This window comes from Atractosteus spatula, chromosome 10 (assembly GCF_055471065.1).
Source record: "Atractosteus spatula isolate fAtrSpa1 chromosome 10, fAtrSpa1.hap1, whole genome shotgun sequence".
Taxonomy (NCBI): domain Eukaryota; kingdom Metazoa; phylum Chordata; class Actinopteri; order Semionotiformes; family Lepisosteidae; genus Atractosteus; species Atractosteus spatula.
The window spans coordinates 15,742,893-15,760,320 of record NC_142715.1 but is presented as its reverse complement, the minus strand read 5'-3'; the positions used below and the strand labels follow the sequence as shown (position 1 = coordinate 15,760,320).

The 17,428-nt window shown below is 40.3% G+C and overlaps 2 protein-coding genes across 2 annotated transcripts in view; both read right to left on the bottom strand.

The window, feature by feature from the left end:
• Window positions 1–17,428, bottom strand: part of LOC148825446 (scavenger receptor cysteine-rich type 1 protein M130-like) — a 305,154-nt gene that overhangs the window by 9,779 nt on the left and 277,947 nt on the right. The gene's annotated exons all lie outside the window — the stretch shown is intronic.
• Window positions 12,984–16,667, bottom strand: LOC148825464 (uncharacterized). The gene is made up of 2 exons (XM_088926221.1): window positions 16,298–16,667; window positions 12,984–14,065 (listed from the first exon to the last, which is right to left on the bottom strand). The coding sequence occupies exons 1-2, from the start codon at window positions 16,665–16,667 to the stop codon at window positions 12,984–12,986; spliced, it is 1,452 nt and encodes a 483-aa protein (XP_088782347.1).

Below are 17,428 nucleotides of genomic sequence, written 5' to 3'. Positions count from 1 at the left end.
TAAAGGGAATTCAAAGGAGAATTCCAGGGCAGGACAGCCCAGGAGCAGAAGGCTCCCAAGGGCAGGACATTCTCGCAGCGCGCCTCCTGACCATCCTGAGACTCAGCCCGGACAACCACGGAACGGCCAGTGTGTCTGAGTGCCAGAACTTTCCTTTGTTCTAAGAGTCTAGAGCGGAGGTTGCCAGAGAATAACCAGAGGATCCACCCGAGGTTAGCACCAGCAGCAGGCCTCGTGAACAGGTCAGAACTGTGGACAACTGAATCACTATTCAGAACTAGCTCTTCATCAGGAACGAACCGGTCCTCTTCCTGACTTGCTGGGACCCACAGTCATCTTTTCTCCTGTGCACAAACTTTGCTAGTTAAAGCCAACACTAACTAGCCGGTCAGTGAGCATCAGCAGCGCACCGTCGCAAGCCGCACAGCACAGCCTAGCACACAGCCAGAGAGCGCGGATTGGACAGCAACAGCCTGCAACTGTTTCTTTGTGCCCGCAGGAGATCTGAATCCCCAGAAATTGGATGAGTATTCAACTTCAATGCATTACAGCTCGAGAATTCAATTGTTATCCCAACCAGTTGATATCAATTTAATTCCTAAGAGTTATGTACTTGTTTTGAGTATCTAATGTAGAAGTTATAACCAAGTTCATTTATGAAACGGTCTTAATGAATGATATACTGAACGTATGTCCTCTTGATATATGTAACTCTTCGTAACTGATTGAATATATACCTTTTGTATTCTGATAACCCTCTCGATAAGATCTGTTAGGTTTATATGCATATTCTATGTATTAATAAATGTATCCTCGTGTATTAGTACCTGTGTGTGTGCGCGTTGTTTGAGTTATGTCGCATGGTTGGATTCTAAAGCCATCAAAAGAATCAACTTTGTGATTTACTGCTACAATTAATAATTGTCTCAGTAAATGCCCAAACCCTACAGAACTGGTGCCTTCAGAGAGCCACTATGATTACATATTTGGCGTCCCTGAACGGCTATGAAACACTACATTAGTAGTAGTGGTACTAGCAGTAGTGTCAGTGGCAGCAGTATTAGTAGTATTATTACCAGTACTACTAGTAGCTTTAGAAACATTAGTAGTAGCAGTTGTAGTAGCAGTAAATCTTTTTGGTTGCAGTTCTGTCAGTGGCACCAGTAGTAGTAGCTGTAGTAGCAGTAGTTTAAGTAGAAGCATTAGCAGTAGTAACAGTAGTAGTATTGGTAGTTATGCTGTATTTTAACTCACTTCAAGAACTACAGCAGCAGGAGCGAAAGAGCAGGAGTCAAAGTTTCAAAGTCGGAAAAACAGCAAAATGAAAATTCAGTCCTTGTTAAGACACCCAGTGAGAACACATCTCACCTCCTCCATATTAATATTAGTAGCAGTAGTGTCAGTGGCAGCAGTAACAGCAGTAACAGTAGTACCTGCAGCAGTAGTAACAGTAGTAGCTTTAATAGCATTTGCAGTACCAGTAGAAGTAGCAGTAAAATATTACTAGTTGCAGTTGTAACAGTAGCAGCAATAGTAGTACAGTAGCTGTCATAGTAGTAGAAATAGTAGCTGTAGTAATAGTAGCAGTATTAGTAGCAGTAAGAGCCGCAGTCGTACTTCTTGCAGCTTCACCATAATACCTGCAGGAGCAGAAGAGCAGGAGTCATTTTCAAAGTAGAAAAAAACAACACAATGATTGATTAGAAACACTCTGTCCTTGTTAATACAGCCTAACAGCTGTGATTTGAGGCATCAGTCCCTGACAGGCCAGGATGAAAAATGTAACATCACAACATATATGTCCTACTGTAAAAGTTGTTTTCAGCAAACCTGCAGTTTCTATTCACTCTGCTCCCTGTCTTTAGGAAATGGGCCTGTTTCCTCAGTGCTCTACTGGAGCTACAGGTCAGACTCTGCAGGGAGTCTGTGGTTTGTACTCCTCTGAGCTCTTCCAGCACAGGAAGCCAGGCTGTACTGTGAGGCTGTGGGTGTCAGTGTGATGAGGCAGCTGAGAGCTGAGCTGTACAGGGAGACACACAGGGAAGCCCAGTGCTCAGAGCTCTAGTGCTGTAAAGGGACACACAGGGAGCCCAGGGTTTAGTGCTGTACAGGGTACACACAGCTCTCTTAGGGCTGAACAGGAGGGGCTGTTCCTGTCAGAATGGAGGCTGACTCTCAGAGCTCCAGTGTCAGTATCTCAGACCTGAGTGCTGCCAGAGCCTCTGAGCCTGAGTGGCCATGAGCACTGAGCTCCTCAGCATCTGAGAAAAGCCTCCTGTCTCCTGTGGTCACAGTGTGGTTGAACACCTGCACTGTCTTCCTGCTCCTTCTCCTCTCTCTCCCCCTTCCTGTCTCTCTCACTGTGTGTGCTCTTATCTGTCCATCTCTCTCTCCTCTTCTCTCACTCTGACAGTCTGTGCAGAGTATCTGAAGGTGATGTAACACCACTTGGCAAAGAAGAAAAAATCTCAGAGGCAGAATAAAAAAAAATCTTTATCTCCTCTCACTCAGATTCACAGCTCAGACTCACACACAGAGCATTGGATCCCTCAGTACTTTACCCAAACTCCTACCTCCTGAACAGACAGAAGCTCAACTCCATACTTCTCTTTATCCTCACAATCCAGAACCAGAGGACATTCAGACAATCAGTGCTGCTACATGAATAATATCAGACAGAACAGCCTGGACTCAGGTCACATCTCCCCCTTTTCTCCTTCCTCACAGCCTCTTAGAGACAGAGCAGAGCTCCTGGTTCTCCTCTCTGTGAACTGGGCTCAGGGGTCACTGATCTGGCAGCTGTGGGCTCTGTTCCAGGTCAGAAGCAAGAACCTTCTATTAACCCTTTATAGGACCTCCAGCCCTTCAGTTTTACTGTCCTGATTCATTGTCTATACTGTAAGTCAGCCACGAAACATCTGTCAGAAGTGAATGGCTGGCAATTGAGCAATATGTGATTATTTCTTCTTATTATTTTTACTTATTTAATGAACAGCAGTATTGCCACTCTTACCAGTGTATTATGATTATCAGCAGCAGCAGACTGATGGTCGTGTCTACAATAGTGACCAGTTGACCAGTCTTTAGCTCTGAGTAGTGGGACTCAGATCACACAGAAGACCTGTCTGTGTGTGATTCCACACCAGCCCTGGAATTCAGCGTCTCCCACATGTCTCTCACGGAGAGTGTTATAAATATACAGTTAACAATTATACAGTTAATTCAATCATCAAATCAGCTCGAGTGGAAATAAAACCAGGAGATGCCCTTGAACTTCCAGGATCAGGAGTCTGATCCTCCTGGCTTCTATTCTGTTGAGATCCGTGTAAAACGCTTAAAAGCGCTTATTACAGGGACTTGTGCTCTTTCTCTTCTGCTCTACGGGATTACGCTACACAACGCAATAGTCTGTGAAGTAAACTATTTTTTTCCTGCTTAATGAATTTAATTTCTCGGTTCGTCACTCTCCTTCTCCAGCTGTTATGAATCGCCTCTCCTCACAGCCCGGTGTGTTTTTATTTTTGGAGATGTTATCTGTAAGAAAAGCCCCCCGGGCTCCGGACGGGAGTCTCCTCCAGCGGAGACGTGTTCTGCTCTGTCAGAAAGAGCGCTGTGACATCACAGACACCAGCCCAAGCGCCGGGATCAGAGAGCGAGACCGCGGGAGGCGCGCTGAGCGCATGGAGTAGATATATTGATCACTTATCTATCGACAATTAATTAATTCAACTGAAGAGCCGGAGAAAAAAACTATTAATTTCATTGATTGGTGAGTACTGCTTCTTTTCCCGTTTTGACCCTGTTTTAAATATAAACAGTCAATACAGCCTGTATCGATCAATAACCATAGTGCCTTTAGTGTTAATAATGTTCAATCCAAAATTAAATAATTATTATTCAAATGATTGTTAAAGAATTGTATGCTAGAGCTACAATTTACAAATCATCAGTATGGTAACCACAGCGACAGGCGCCACGTCACTGTTCACGGCTAGGTGTCTCGCCTTCGTCACAAAGAGCGGTGTGACATCACGGACAGCTACTAATACTAATATTAGTGTTAATATTAGTGTGAGTACAGTCTGTAGTTTTAATATCAATGCTAGTGTTCATGTGAGTATTAATGATGATAGTGCTACTGATTGTTTTAATGATAGTATTCCTGTTAAAATTAATGATAAATATAGATAAGGTTAGATTCACCATACCTTCTGTCTTTGCTTGTCAGTAGGGCTGTGTGGTATAAGGTATCAGACTCAAGAATTGGTGTTTTTCATCTTGGTTGGGTGTTCCGGTCTCCGAATGGAAGCGTGGGTTCAAATACCACTTCTGACAGCTACTTTTTATTTTTTTGTGCATTGTTCCTGTCTTATTGTGCTGACAATGACAATAGGAGGAAAACAGAGAAACCGCCTATCAAGAACATGATGGGAAGAAAAATGCTTCGTCAACACTTTAATGTGATTAGCAGAAAGGAACTTTTAGATGGTCTCTCATTTCTACATTAAGAACTTTTTGAGCTGTCTGAAAGTGTATAAATATTTCTGGTAAGGTATGCATTCAAAAGTCAAAGACTGAAATATAAAAGCAGCAGAAGAAAGCAGCAATACTGCAATTTGTGAGTGTTCTATACTGTTAAAATCCACAGGTTTCCATGCTTCTTGGATTTCTTAGCCCAAGAAGTGATTCCTGTTTCATTTTCTATTCACCAGCTTGATTTGCATTATGCCCCTCAAACCTCAAAACCGAATAACAAACACTAATCAAAGTTGCACAAGGGCTACACTACTTTGCCCCTTCTAAATACCATAATGTGAAATTAAGAAACAGCAGTATTTTGACAAAGTGCGGTCTTCAAACAGTAAACACTCATGTGTTTATACTTACTCATGAGCAGATCACCTTCAATTTAGAAAAGCCTTTGCTCGCCCCTTGCTGTCACAGATATCTGAATCGAGCCCCAAAGCAGTAAGAAAGCTGAATTACACAAAGCTCATAAGACATTGGGGGTCACTGTACACTATCACGTCCTGCTTGCACTGTTCTACTAAAAGATTAGAGTGATAAGAAAGGACACAAATGACCCTTGAATCCACAATTCGAAACATAAGGGTCGTCAGCTCTACTGACTGCGCTTCTCTTGCTCCTTTATTATAACAGTAATATTATTAGTGTTGGTTGAACATGGTATAGTAGGCTGACAGCTGGAACAGGTGGCTCATTTACCTCATTTACTGGTAAATGAGAGAGCTACAGCGAAGGACCTAGGTCCCATGATGAAGTGAGCAAAAGAAATCCAGTGGGAAAAAATGGATAATCCTTTGATTTATCACTCTGTAGATAAATCACTCATGAAGATACTGTGTGCCACATTGATGACTGGAGTTCCACGAAATTACAGCCAGACAGCAGGTATAGTTAGGTGGAGAAATGACAGTTAGTGATCATCTTAGGGAAAAAATTGAGAACAGCATCCCTATTAGGGTATGGTCAAAACACGATACTGATGTAGGATTGGTAGAATCAGCCAGCCCTGTGTACATTAGCACAAAACCTGGTGTCAAACTCCCTTGGAAGGCACCATATAGCATGAAGCCTGAGGTAGAAGAGGATATAATAATGACAATTGAAGGACTAGTCGAAGCAGGGGTATTGATAGAAACAAAGAGTTGTTGCAATACACCCCTGTTGCCAGTTCCTAAGGCAGATAAACACAAGTGGAGACTGGTCCATGACCTAAGGGCAGTAAATGAAATAGTACAGGATTGGCCTGCTGATGTTCCAAATCCACACACATAACTGACTAATGTTCCCCCTAGTGCGAAATATTTTACGGTAATTGATCTATGTGGAGCATTCTTTAGCGTACCCCTGGCAGAAGAATGCAGACATCTGTTTGCATTTACATACAAAGGTAAGAAATACACATACACTCGTATGCCACAGGGGTTTAAACACTCACCCCATGTGTTTAATCAGATTCTGAAAACAGACCTTGAAGGCCTGACAGTCGAGGGAAACACCAAAGAGAATACAAGTGATGAACATCAAGTGATGGAGGTAGTTACACAGCTCCAGTTGCACAGTTGGTCAGCGCGTGGTACTTCTACAGCAGTGCACAGCAGAGTCATGCCGAGGGTGTGAGTTTGAACCTCACCTGAAGCAGTGTAGCCTGTGTCTTAAGCTACCGAAAGCAACTGACGAGTTTAGGTGCTCTTAGGTATTTGCTAGAGATCGGGTCTAAATTAACATGAAATAAACAAGTAAAGGTTTATTTCATATCACACCCAAAGAAGGCTCCACAGCCAAAACGTTGTGTTTTCTTCTCATTTCAGCATGGAATAAACCTTTCCTCGTTCCTTTGCAGCCCATGCATGCTGACACAGCTACTTACTTAAATTACCATCAGCTGTGGACCTCCAACTGACCTGAGAGATATCTACTTAGACGAGAGGAGCACGATGGAGTACCAAAAACTTGAAAAAGCTCTCGCAGTTAGATTCTGTGTTTTTGTTGTTCCCCAGATATGTTTTTAATGTTGTTTTTCCATATGTTTTGAAGTTGTTTCATTTGTTTGTTTGTTTTTATAGTTGTTAGACCACTACAGGGATTTACCTAGGTTCCCAGAAGACTTCTCGTTTTGTGGTTGTTGTTTTTTTCAAGTTACAATTTTTTTTTCTATTGATAGGACCCCACCCATTACTGTGGGACTAGTTAACTTTAGTTCTTACATTCTACCTGAAATTACCTCAATAACTACAACTCTTTTTTTCTATATGTAACTACAGTTGCTTTCCAGACACCACAACTATTCACGATGAATCTTATGAATACAAGTCTTTATGAATAATAGTATTATTTATTAATAATTAACTTTAATGTATGTCTTTATTAGTAGCTGTATTACAGGTAAGGCATGTACAGCATGTCAGAAAGTTTGACAAAAGGTGTCGCTCTATACTACTGACGTTTTCGCTTTCTCTCAGCTTTTTAAAGACTGTCATAAACGCTCAAGAAGTAATTAATTTCAGTTTGAAGTCTGTTTCTGTTGTCTCCGCTTTTGATGAAGAAAAGCTGTGCGTGGGAGACTCCCTCTCTGAAGTTTGCCGCCACCTTGCAAGGGAGAAGAGCCATCACCAAAACAACCACTGAGACAATTAACGTTAAACACGTGAAATGCGAGATGTTGTGATTTTTTTTCCCACTTAAGGCTTCTATCATTTCTACTCTAACAAGAAAAACCTCTTTATTAGAAGTGAGATTTGAACAAACATCTCCAGGGGAAACTGTGAACTGAACGCCCTAGACCACCAGCCATCTTGCCTGGGGTTCTTATAATGAATTATATATTTTATTTCTTTCTCCTCGTTGATAAGAAAAAAAGTGAAATCATGTAATTAGAGAAATGTCTTTTTTTCATGGGGAAAACTAGCACGAGCAAATGTAAAGTTTAGAGCAGTGCTCAATAAAATCGATCAGAAACCAAAAGCGCTTCTTATGCGGATCAGTATATTCCGATACCACTGGTTCTGCAGAAGAAATAAGAAAAGCCGAACTCCTAACACTGTGTTGCCATTAAGGCTACTTAGTTAAAAAAAATATTGGCGTTACAAATTATCCGCCGAGCTGTTTTATGTATCCGGACACCTCTTTCCTTCCTACTTTGCAGTGAGCACAATTCTTTCAGTTCTTCTCTTGTATTTTCCTTGCTATTTTACTGTCCCTTTCCCCCATGTGAAGATGGATCCACAATCGAAACCACATTTTCACCCTGTGTTTCTGCAGCTGCAGTCTGTATGAGGAGAGGGAGGTATATAGCTTCAGTGGCGCAATCGGTCAGCATGTGGTACTTATACAGCAGTGGACAGTGGAGTTATGCTGAGGTTGTGAGTTTGAACCTCACCTGGAGCAGTGTGGTCTGTGTCTTTAGCTACTGAAAGCAACTGATGAGTTTAGGTGCTGGAGAGGAGGTTTAAATAATCTGAAAGAAACAAGTAAAGGTTTATTGTGTATCACACCCAAAGAAGACACCACTGCTGAAATGTTGTTTCTCGTTCTTGTTTCAGCATGGAATAAGTAGTTGCAAGAAAATCAGCCCCCTGAATAGGGACCCTGAGATGCAAAGTTCGATATTCTACTGGCTGGGCTATTCACGTCTACTCAGTTTCTTTCTGAAACAACGTTTTTCAAGAAATACTTACAATTTGTGAAATTTGAAATACAATCTTAATGCAGATTATTTTTTCCCAAAAACTGTAAATGGAGAAAACCGACCCGTTTGAGTCTCTGTGGTACAATTGCTTAGTGCAGTCAGGTCGGGACTAAAATTATAGTAAGGTGCTGGTTGAAGCACAACCAGGCGTGCCTTTCTCACTGATCCAACATGAACATCATCTAGGGAAAAAAGGGGCATGTAATGCTTAATACATTATTGACCTTATTGATAATTGGAGGGAATACAAATGCTTTGCATTTATTGAATTACAGCACGTAACAACTGAATACCTGAGTCGATATCACTGGGGAATTTCCAATAATGACCAACATCATCAACTTCAAGTAAAATAAGATTCACACATAGAGTTTTATCTTGGATTGGAGGGCGGGAGTATTCATTTATACTCCCGTTGCATCTTGAGCTAAACTATTTTAAAAATATGACGCAGATTTGTTCAAGACACTTGTAATCGCCTTAAAGAGAGTTTTCATGAAGATGTACATCAGCTAGCTCTCCACTGTTAATTGATGGGACTTTTGAAGAAACTGTTCTCATACAACCAGCATACAAATTACACATCTTAATAAACATGAAGGGAAATCCGTGTTGTGAATAACATAAAACTGTCACTACACATGATTGAGTCCTTGAGTCTGGCACCTAAGACCACTCAGCCATCCTGACAAGCAGTGGAGGCTGGTGTGTTGAATGCACCTGTTGCTTTGTCAAAGGATTATTAACAACTACTGATAGTTTGTTTCTTCTTATTACAGAGATTTCTACATTGCAAGACAATTGACAATATAGATAAAGTAAAGTCTTGGTAAACAAAACAGGCACGAACAGGGATTGAACCCATGAACTTCAGTTTACGAGCCCAACACCTTACCACTTGGCCAGCACACCTTCAAGTAAACAACTTCCAATCAAGGCTAAAATGTTCAAATTCAGAACAAAAAAACTATAAACCTTTGAGTACAAATTGCATGAAGAAGAGGAGTAAAACACGCTCAAATGTGATTATTATTGTTGTTCAAATTATTTTTCTCTGAATCTGGATTACATCGCCTGGAGGCAGCAACAACAAAAGAAGTGATTCTTAACAAGTAGATAAGCAGCAGCTGTGTGATTCCAACAGATGCCCCCAAAGAACCTGGAGCTTTAATCCAGCTCCTTAAAGCGCTCGGCCGCGTTACTCTCGACAGCACCTCTTCAACTCTTGTTGTCTGACCTAGTGGTGTTATGACGTGTGGAAGCGACTGCAACTTTGTTTTCTGAGATGCTTTCTTTCGCGTGGTGAAACCTTGACTTCTTTGGCACCTCTGGATATAGTTCTTCTGTGGAGCAGGCTTTCACACCTTTGCTTATAGCGCCCTTGAAGTCATTTTTTTTTACAGGAAGATGCATTCCAAAACGATCTCTCCTGTTTTAGAAATGCTTTATGCGGTGTGTTTGATTCAACAGATAAACAGTATTCTAATTGTAGAATGCAGATCTGTGCAGCAATCATACTGGATTTGACTGAGATTCTGAAATACTTCTTGCAAAGGTATTCAGACTTTCTTGATCCTATAATAAAAAACAGACCTGAAACTCCCTAGCTTCCAATCTCTGATGTTACTGTCCTTAAACTCGGACGTGATGTTCTCCAGACGTGCAGTGTCCCTTTACTCTCGTGTTTTCAAAACAATCTCCGTTTTCGAATGTAGTTGAAGTGGAACTGGCCTGACTGCAGAGGAAAGTATGGAATGATAAAATGTTTCTACAATTTACAAATTGTGGGTTCAAGTCCCCCCAGCATCCTGTGTAATTTTGATTCAACCTTTCGAAATCCTCTAGGGATTGACTTTGATCAAGTCAAATAGAGGACTTCTTCAGAGTCAACAATCGAAAATGAACCCGAGGCCACAAGGGAGGAATTAGCACTAGACCTGGTCAAGCAAGTAATTGCATTACTCCTGTCCTGTAGTCCTTGCTCTTGCTTCATGTTGACTTCAAAATCCTCATGCTCAGCTATAAGGCTCTGCATGGCTTGGCACCTCAGTACCAGTTTGAGCTATTATTGCCCTACTCCCCACCTCACAACCTTCGGTCTTTTTAACTTCCAGCCTTTGAAAACCTAATTAGTAAAACTGAAAGAACCATCTCCATAGGTGTTGGTAGTGCACGAGGAGAAGCTGTGACAATGGAAGAGGAGGAGTGAGAAAGGCATGGATGGAAACCTCTTTTCTTGTGCTAATCTGGAAAAAATGAAAATAAAAGCTGAAACACAAAAAAATAATAATAGCCATAAGAGGAAATGGCTCCTAGCAGCAAGCAAGCACCCCTTGTTCATATAGTTGTGACCATCCCCATATATCTCATGGGAGACCGGGGTTCCATTTCCCGACAAGGAGACTGGTAGCTTTTCTCCCATCAGATTTCAATCTTTCATGCAGTGTGAGAAAGCGTACATAATTTTCCATTTCTGTCATTTTCTGATGGCTATTTCAAAAACTCCTAAATACTTTTAGAACATCTACCAATGTATTTGATTATTTTTTTCCCCCAAACAAGTTCATTATTGATCATAACAATCTCCAGAGAACAAAGAATGTGCCGAAGATGTGAGGCGTTGAATCTTGAATCAGCTACATGGGTATCTGTTCTGTGGTGGTCAAGATATATTAGTACGAGAAACCAGGAGGAATCACTTCACTCCTATTAAGCATACAGGATAAGAATGGGACATTTTGTGTGTAAGTGCATATGTCAATGCATTACCTATATAGTAGTGTATATAGTATATAGTATATTGTAGTGCCATTCTCATTTGCACCATACTAGAAGAACCAAGCTCTTTATCATGGGTGAGAATCAAATCCATGCCTCCAGGGTGACACCACTATTAAAAGCTTTGGAAAATGTGTGGACTTTTATAATCTATCTTCTTTGTGGAGTGAATGTTGTATTTGAGAGAAAAGCAAAGATGCTCACTAAGGTAGGGATGACCAAAACGTCTGGCTATGCAGGAACTGCAAATCATATTCATACGAGGTCATCAGAAAATAATGTTTAATAATGTTTAATTGCATTTAGTTTATGTGGCTGTTAAAGTGTATATATATTGCGGGTCCTGTCTGGTTTAAAAAAAAATTGCATTGAAAAAAACAGTTAAAAAACATAAAAATAAAAAAACATAAAAATATGGATTAGTAATGGTGCCAAAATAGATTTTCTTATTAAGAGAGATTCATATAATATTGTAACGCCCTCGCCTGGTGGTGAGGAGGAAGCGCCCCTAGGCGCTCGTAATACCGCTGGGCATGCTGGGAGTGGTAGCCGGGGAGAGTCTGAGGGTCAGCTCGATGACCAGCGGCTGACCCTACCTGTGTAAATAATGTCCTAGTAGTTCTAGTGCCCTGTGTAGTCCTGTAAAAGTATAGTGTGTTGTTAGGTAATTACCACCCTAAATATGTGTACGTGTTCCGTCAGTCTCCTCATGTGTGTGTATATCCTGTGTTTGGTTTTGTGTGGTTGTTAACAAATAAAGCTAGTGCTTGGTTGGTTAATCGCGTCTCCACTGTTCTTTAGTTCTGAAAAGAACCTGCAAACGCTACAATATCTCTGTTTCCTCATTATTTATCCTTTATTGCATAGATATTTCTTGTATTTGATATTTATTCTCTCTGGGGGTAAATAAAATGTAGATTGTGCAACAAAGACTTTGAGCTTTTTGGTAGATTTTAATCAGATGTGGGACTTTTTTTCTTAAGAGTTACAGTTAAGGAACCTAATCTGTATTCACATTTCTTGCTCAAAATGTAAAATGTAAGTTAAAAGATGTTACACAATTACAAGCCTATCCAATGAGAACAGTCTTAATTGGAAATTAAAGAGGACTAAACTTAACATTCCATGACCAAACAGAAATAAAGAAATCAATTTAGACTTAATTCATTTTAAAACTGAATAAAACTAAAAACTTTTACATTTTATTATACACATAAAGTAAATGGCATGATTAAAACTAATTCTGTTCTAATTAACCATAAGTAAGGGTGGTAATAGTCAAAATTTAGTTGACTAGACTAAACCAAAAGTGGGTGACTACAAAGAGACTATAACAAATAGACATTTTAGGAACAAGTAAAGGCTTATTCTATGCTGAAAAGTGAAGAAAGAAAACACGTGTCGGCTGTGGAAGCTTTAACGAATGTCACATGCTAACGCAGCTACCTACTTCAACGAATAGAGATTTCAGTGGAAAACTGGTGACTAAATTGGTGTGTTTTTAAGTCGCCTGACTGGATAAAACACTTCCCATACTAACTGTAGCTTAATGAACTAACTCGCTCCTGTGTGACTGCATTGGTGGATTCTGAAGGTCTCCTGTGTAAGTATGCTGGTTGGCTTTTAAGGTATTTGAATCACTAAAACCCTTTCCACACTGACTGCAGCTGAAAGGTATCTCTCCTGTGAAATTAAGGGTAGTCTGGTGGATCTGTGGTTAAGGATCTATGTCTGTGGGTGGAAGATTGCCAGTTCAAATTCCTCAATTGACAGAGGAATACTACTCTGTTGGACCCCTGAACAAAGCCCTTAATCCTGATTGCTCCAGGCATGCTGTACAAAGAGCTGATCCTGTGCTCTGACACCAAGCTTCTCTCCCTATCTGCAGGCCTCATGGTGAGCATGTTGTGAAAAGACAAATACCTAGTACAAGAAATTGTATACTGCCAATAAAGTGATCTTATTTTATGCGCTGGTGAGCTCTTCAGGTGATTCAGTCATTAAAACTCTTTCCACTCTGACTGCAGCTGAATGGTCTCTCTCCTGTGTGAATATGCTTGTGTGTTTTTAAGTGACCTGACTGACTAAAACTCCTACCACACTGACTGCAGCTGAATGGTCTCTCTCCTGCATGAATATGCTGATGTGTTTTTAAGTGACCTGACTGACTAAAACTCCCACCACACTGACTGCAGCTGAATGGTCTCTCTCCTGTGTGAATGCCCTGGTGGGTTTTTAAGGTACCTGACTGACTAAAACTCTTCCCACAGTGACTGCAGCTGAATGGTCTCTCTCCTGTGTGAATGTGCTGATGTCGTTTTAAGAGGTGCAAATGACTAAAACTCTTCCCACACTGATTGCAGCTGAATGGTCTCTCTCCTGTGTGAATGCGCTGGTGTCTTTTTAAGACGCATGAGTGACTAAAACTCTTCTCACACTGACTGCAGCTGAAAGGTCTCTCTCCTGTTTGAAGGTGCTGGTCGGGTTTTGATTTGCTAGACTGACAGAAACGCTGCTCCTCCCTGTGCCATAACGGCAGTTTGTCCACTTCATCTGAGGAAAGCCTTGAGTGATTCTTCCTCATCCTCTGATCGTGCTGTGGTCTCTTATTCTGCAAATGCTCCATGGAATGGTCTTGCTCTGTGTGCTGAAACTGAGATTTGTTTTCTCCATCGTGTCCTTCAGTGTGCTGGTCAGCAGTGTGAATCAACTGGGGCTCCATGTCCTGCTCTTTAACATTAAACTCACTCAGTTCTTCTTTGAGTTCATGTACAGTGATGCAGTAAAGTTCATTACAATGTTCTGCAATATTCTTGGTATCCAGATGATTAATCTTCTCCGTAAATATTAAGAGTCCAGGTGTCTCACGCTCAGGTTCTATCTTCATCATGGGCACAGAGTCCAGATCCTCGACACTCTGTCTGCCCTCTGTGTGCTGCTCACTGAGTGTCTCTTTCCCTTCTGCAACAGTGAGCTCTGTTTCCTGCATCAGATTGGAGCCCCACTCCTCCTCACTGTGCTGCTGTTCAAGAGGAGCCCTTTCCCCAGCATCAGGGAGAGCAATGGCCTCTGAGCCTGTAAACACAGGACAAGAAAACAAGACCTTTATAATAATAATAATAATAATAATAATAATAATCTTCTCAAAGTGCTTTACATAATGCCAACAACAACAACAACAAAAAAAACACAATATAAGCATGATGAGAATACACTGTTTGAGGAGACAGCAGATTGTGGTACAAAATACAGTAGGAGCAGATGGGTAAAGAACAGGTAAATAAAGGCTCTTCTAAAGAAGAAAGTTTTGAGTCTGGATTTAAAGGAGTTTAGAGAAGGTGACTCTCTGATATCCTTGGGGATAGAGTTCCAGAGTTTAGGGCATAACAGAAGGGCCTTTCATTCATAGAGTGTAGACGGACTGGGGGACAGATAGGAGACCAGAAACAGAAGAGAGAAGGTTGCGAGGTGGGGAGTAGAGCGATAATAACTCAGACAGGTACTGAGGTGCCAAGCCAAGCAGAGACTTATAGGTGAGCAGGAGGAATTTTAAGTTGACATGAAACTTGACAGGAAGCCAGTGCAAGGACTCCAGGATAGGAGTAATGTGAACACTTGTACTAGACCTGGTCAGGATTCTGGCTGCCGAATTTTGGACATACTGGAGTTTGTTCAATGTGGATTTAGAAACCCCAGAGAGCAGAGCATTATAGTGGTCGATTTGGAAGAAGAAAAAACTTTTCAGCCACAGTTAACGATAATATAGGGTGTAGTTGAGCAATATTTCTGAGGCGAAAGAAAGAAGTTTTGACAATATGTTGCACACGTTGGTCAAATGTCAAGCCTGAGTCAAATATCATCCCCAAGTTTTTCCAATTTAGACTGAAGCTCAAGTACAGAACCATCTACAGATAGGGTTACAGGATTGGCTTTACAAAGTTGATGGGGGGGGGTTCCAATAAGCATGACTTCAGTCTTGTCACAGTTAAGATAAAGGAAATTTTGAGTCATCCTAGTTTTTATGTCAGAGATGTAATTAGATAGAAAAGAGACAGCCACATTAGCGTCAGGTTTGGTATGGATGTATATTTGAGTATAATCAGCATAATAATGATAGCTGAGGCCATGTGATCTAGTATTTAGCCCTGAACTTTAATACAAGCTTAGAGTAGTGCTCAAAAGGAAGTACTATCCACGCAAAAAGTAGCTTACATTTTAAACTTGAGAAAGCAAAGATATTATTTAGTAGCATGTAATTTAAGTTTTAAAAACTAATTTTCCAAACTTGATATACATCAAAGATTCAAACACATTTAATCTCTTTTAACACAGATAACGTGAAAAGGGATTAAAAATACAGCAGACAAGTACATTACGTAACATTTTTACACAAATTCATGTATAGCCATTTAGTGGTGAACAAAAAAATTCAAATACTGTAAATAAAAATGTAAAGAATGTGGGAAACATAAAAAATTCAACTCTTATACACTACGCAGCTGAGTTCCTTATTTGGGAACTAGTCACTAGTTATCATGCAGCATCACCATCGATATGACAAGTACAAAGAGGAAAGGCAAGTCAAGAGAAGTTAAGCTGTATCACTGTTTTTATTATACTTTAAACTATATACATGCATGTACTAGTACACTCCCAATCGATTTGGGTTGTTTAAGCAGAGGGGAATAAGTGGGTATAAAGGGGTGTTCTGATTATAGGCGATTTTAGATATACAAGCTATGTTACAAACCTAACTACCATGAAAAAGTAAGTCTACTGTAATAATATCACAAGTACATTACATTTACATTAACAGTGCACTGAAAGAAAATGAGGGGTTGATCCAAACACACTGACTGGACACTCCAGTACATTAACACTGCACTGAGAGAGAGGGAGGTTAATTACACACACTGACTGGACACTACAGTACATTAAGACTGCATTGAGATTAGTTAATACAGACACAGGCCCTGGAGGACTGCAATACTTAAACCAATTAAAATTATTTTGTATACACAATCATTAGTATACATATAATAATATAAATCAATAAAACGTAAAAACAATATATATATATACACATAAGTCTTCTTTCTTAATTACGTTGTATTATTATCTGATTCAGTGAAACACTGTAACCAGACAAAACACTTCAGCTTCCAGTTAAGAATCCCGTTGTAACATCACACAAGTCTTTACCACTTCACTCTGCGTCTCTGCACTATATTCTCACCAGTGAGGAAGTTAAAGACACTGTTTTTAAACTCACACACACCCTGACTACACACAAGTCACCCCACTGACCTGAGAGCTGCAGTTTCGTGTCCATTTCTTCCTTTATTCCTGCAGGGACTTCACAGGGAAGCGTCTGGGTACCCTGATCTCCTCCTGCTCCCGACTCCTTCTCCCACAGCTGCAATCTCCACTTCAGGCTCTCGTTTTCCTTCTTCAGCTGCGCCATTTCACTCCCGACACTGTCCTCCACACACTGTGTGATTTTAAACACGGCCCGTCTTACCAGTATCTGGGAGATGCTGCGGAGTTTGTTTTCAATCTCCTCAGAGTCAGACATCCTGCTTCGAAACACTCGTGAAACTTCATACACGATCGATTTGAGCAAAACCTCCATGAAAGAGTGAAGCTCAGTTTCCAGATTGAACAGTAAAATTGTCATATTTAACCAAAGTTGATCACAAATACAGAGAGAGTGCTGTGCTGATACTGAAATGACAAACACTAAGACTCCTACGCACCTACGGGTCTATATGATTGCAAGGGTTTGAATTCACACTTGAAGCAGGAACAGGAACTGAGCGATCACTCCTCCTACATCCTGCCACATGACGCACTTCCTTAGTGATTGTTGCTATGCACTTCACGTGAAGGACTTTCAGTATGTTGTATCTTGTTGAATATACAATGAAAAGAAATGTAGTATTGTTTACAAATATATGTACATACAATATACACATCTATATATATATACACATACAAATATATATATGTTGTATTTCCATATATTTCCAGATCCTTCGCCTGTATTGAAATACATAACAGTACTTAAACGTGTATTGAAATAAAGGGATCAAACTTTTAATGTAATGGATTCATATCTAAACAATGTCTGCTAATAGACGGTAATGTGAACAATTCCTGTTGCCAATTGGTTTGATATCTCCAAGACATCCAAGAGATCAGGTATTGAAAATAATTTTTTAAACAGAAAATGTTAAATGGAAAGTAGGTCAAAAACCTTCTGATAATCTAAGTACACCATACTACATGTTCTGTGCATCCATTAGTTCTATGGGCTTTATGGCATTTAATTAGTTAGACAAATTATATTTCTGATTACAATAGATAGTTTTATATCTCTATTCATAATAAAGGTTGGTTTTATTATAATTTATGATTTCTATAATTTATAGTAATCCT

Coding starts and splice junctions, on each gene's coding strand:
- LOC148825464 (XM_088926221.1), bottom strand. CDS start 16,667: ATGACAATTTTACTGTTCAATCTGGAAACTGAGCTTCACTCTTTCATG. Junction 14,066..16,297: donor CACGAAACTGCAGCTCTCAG/GTCAGTGGGGTG, acceptor CTGTGTTTACAG/GCTCAGAGGCCATTGCTCTC.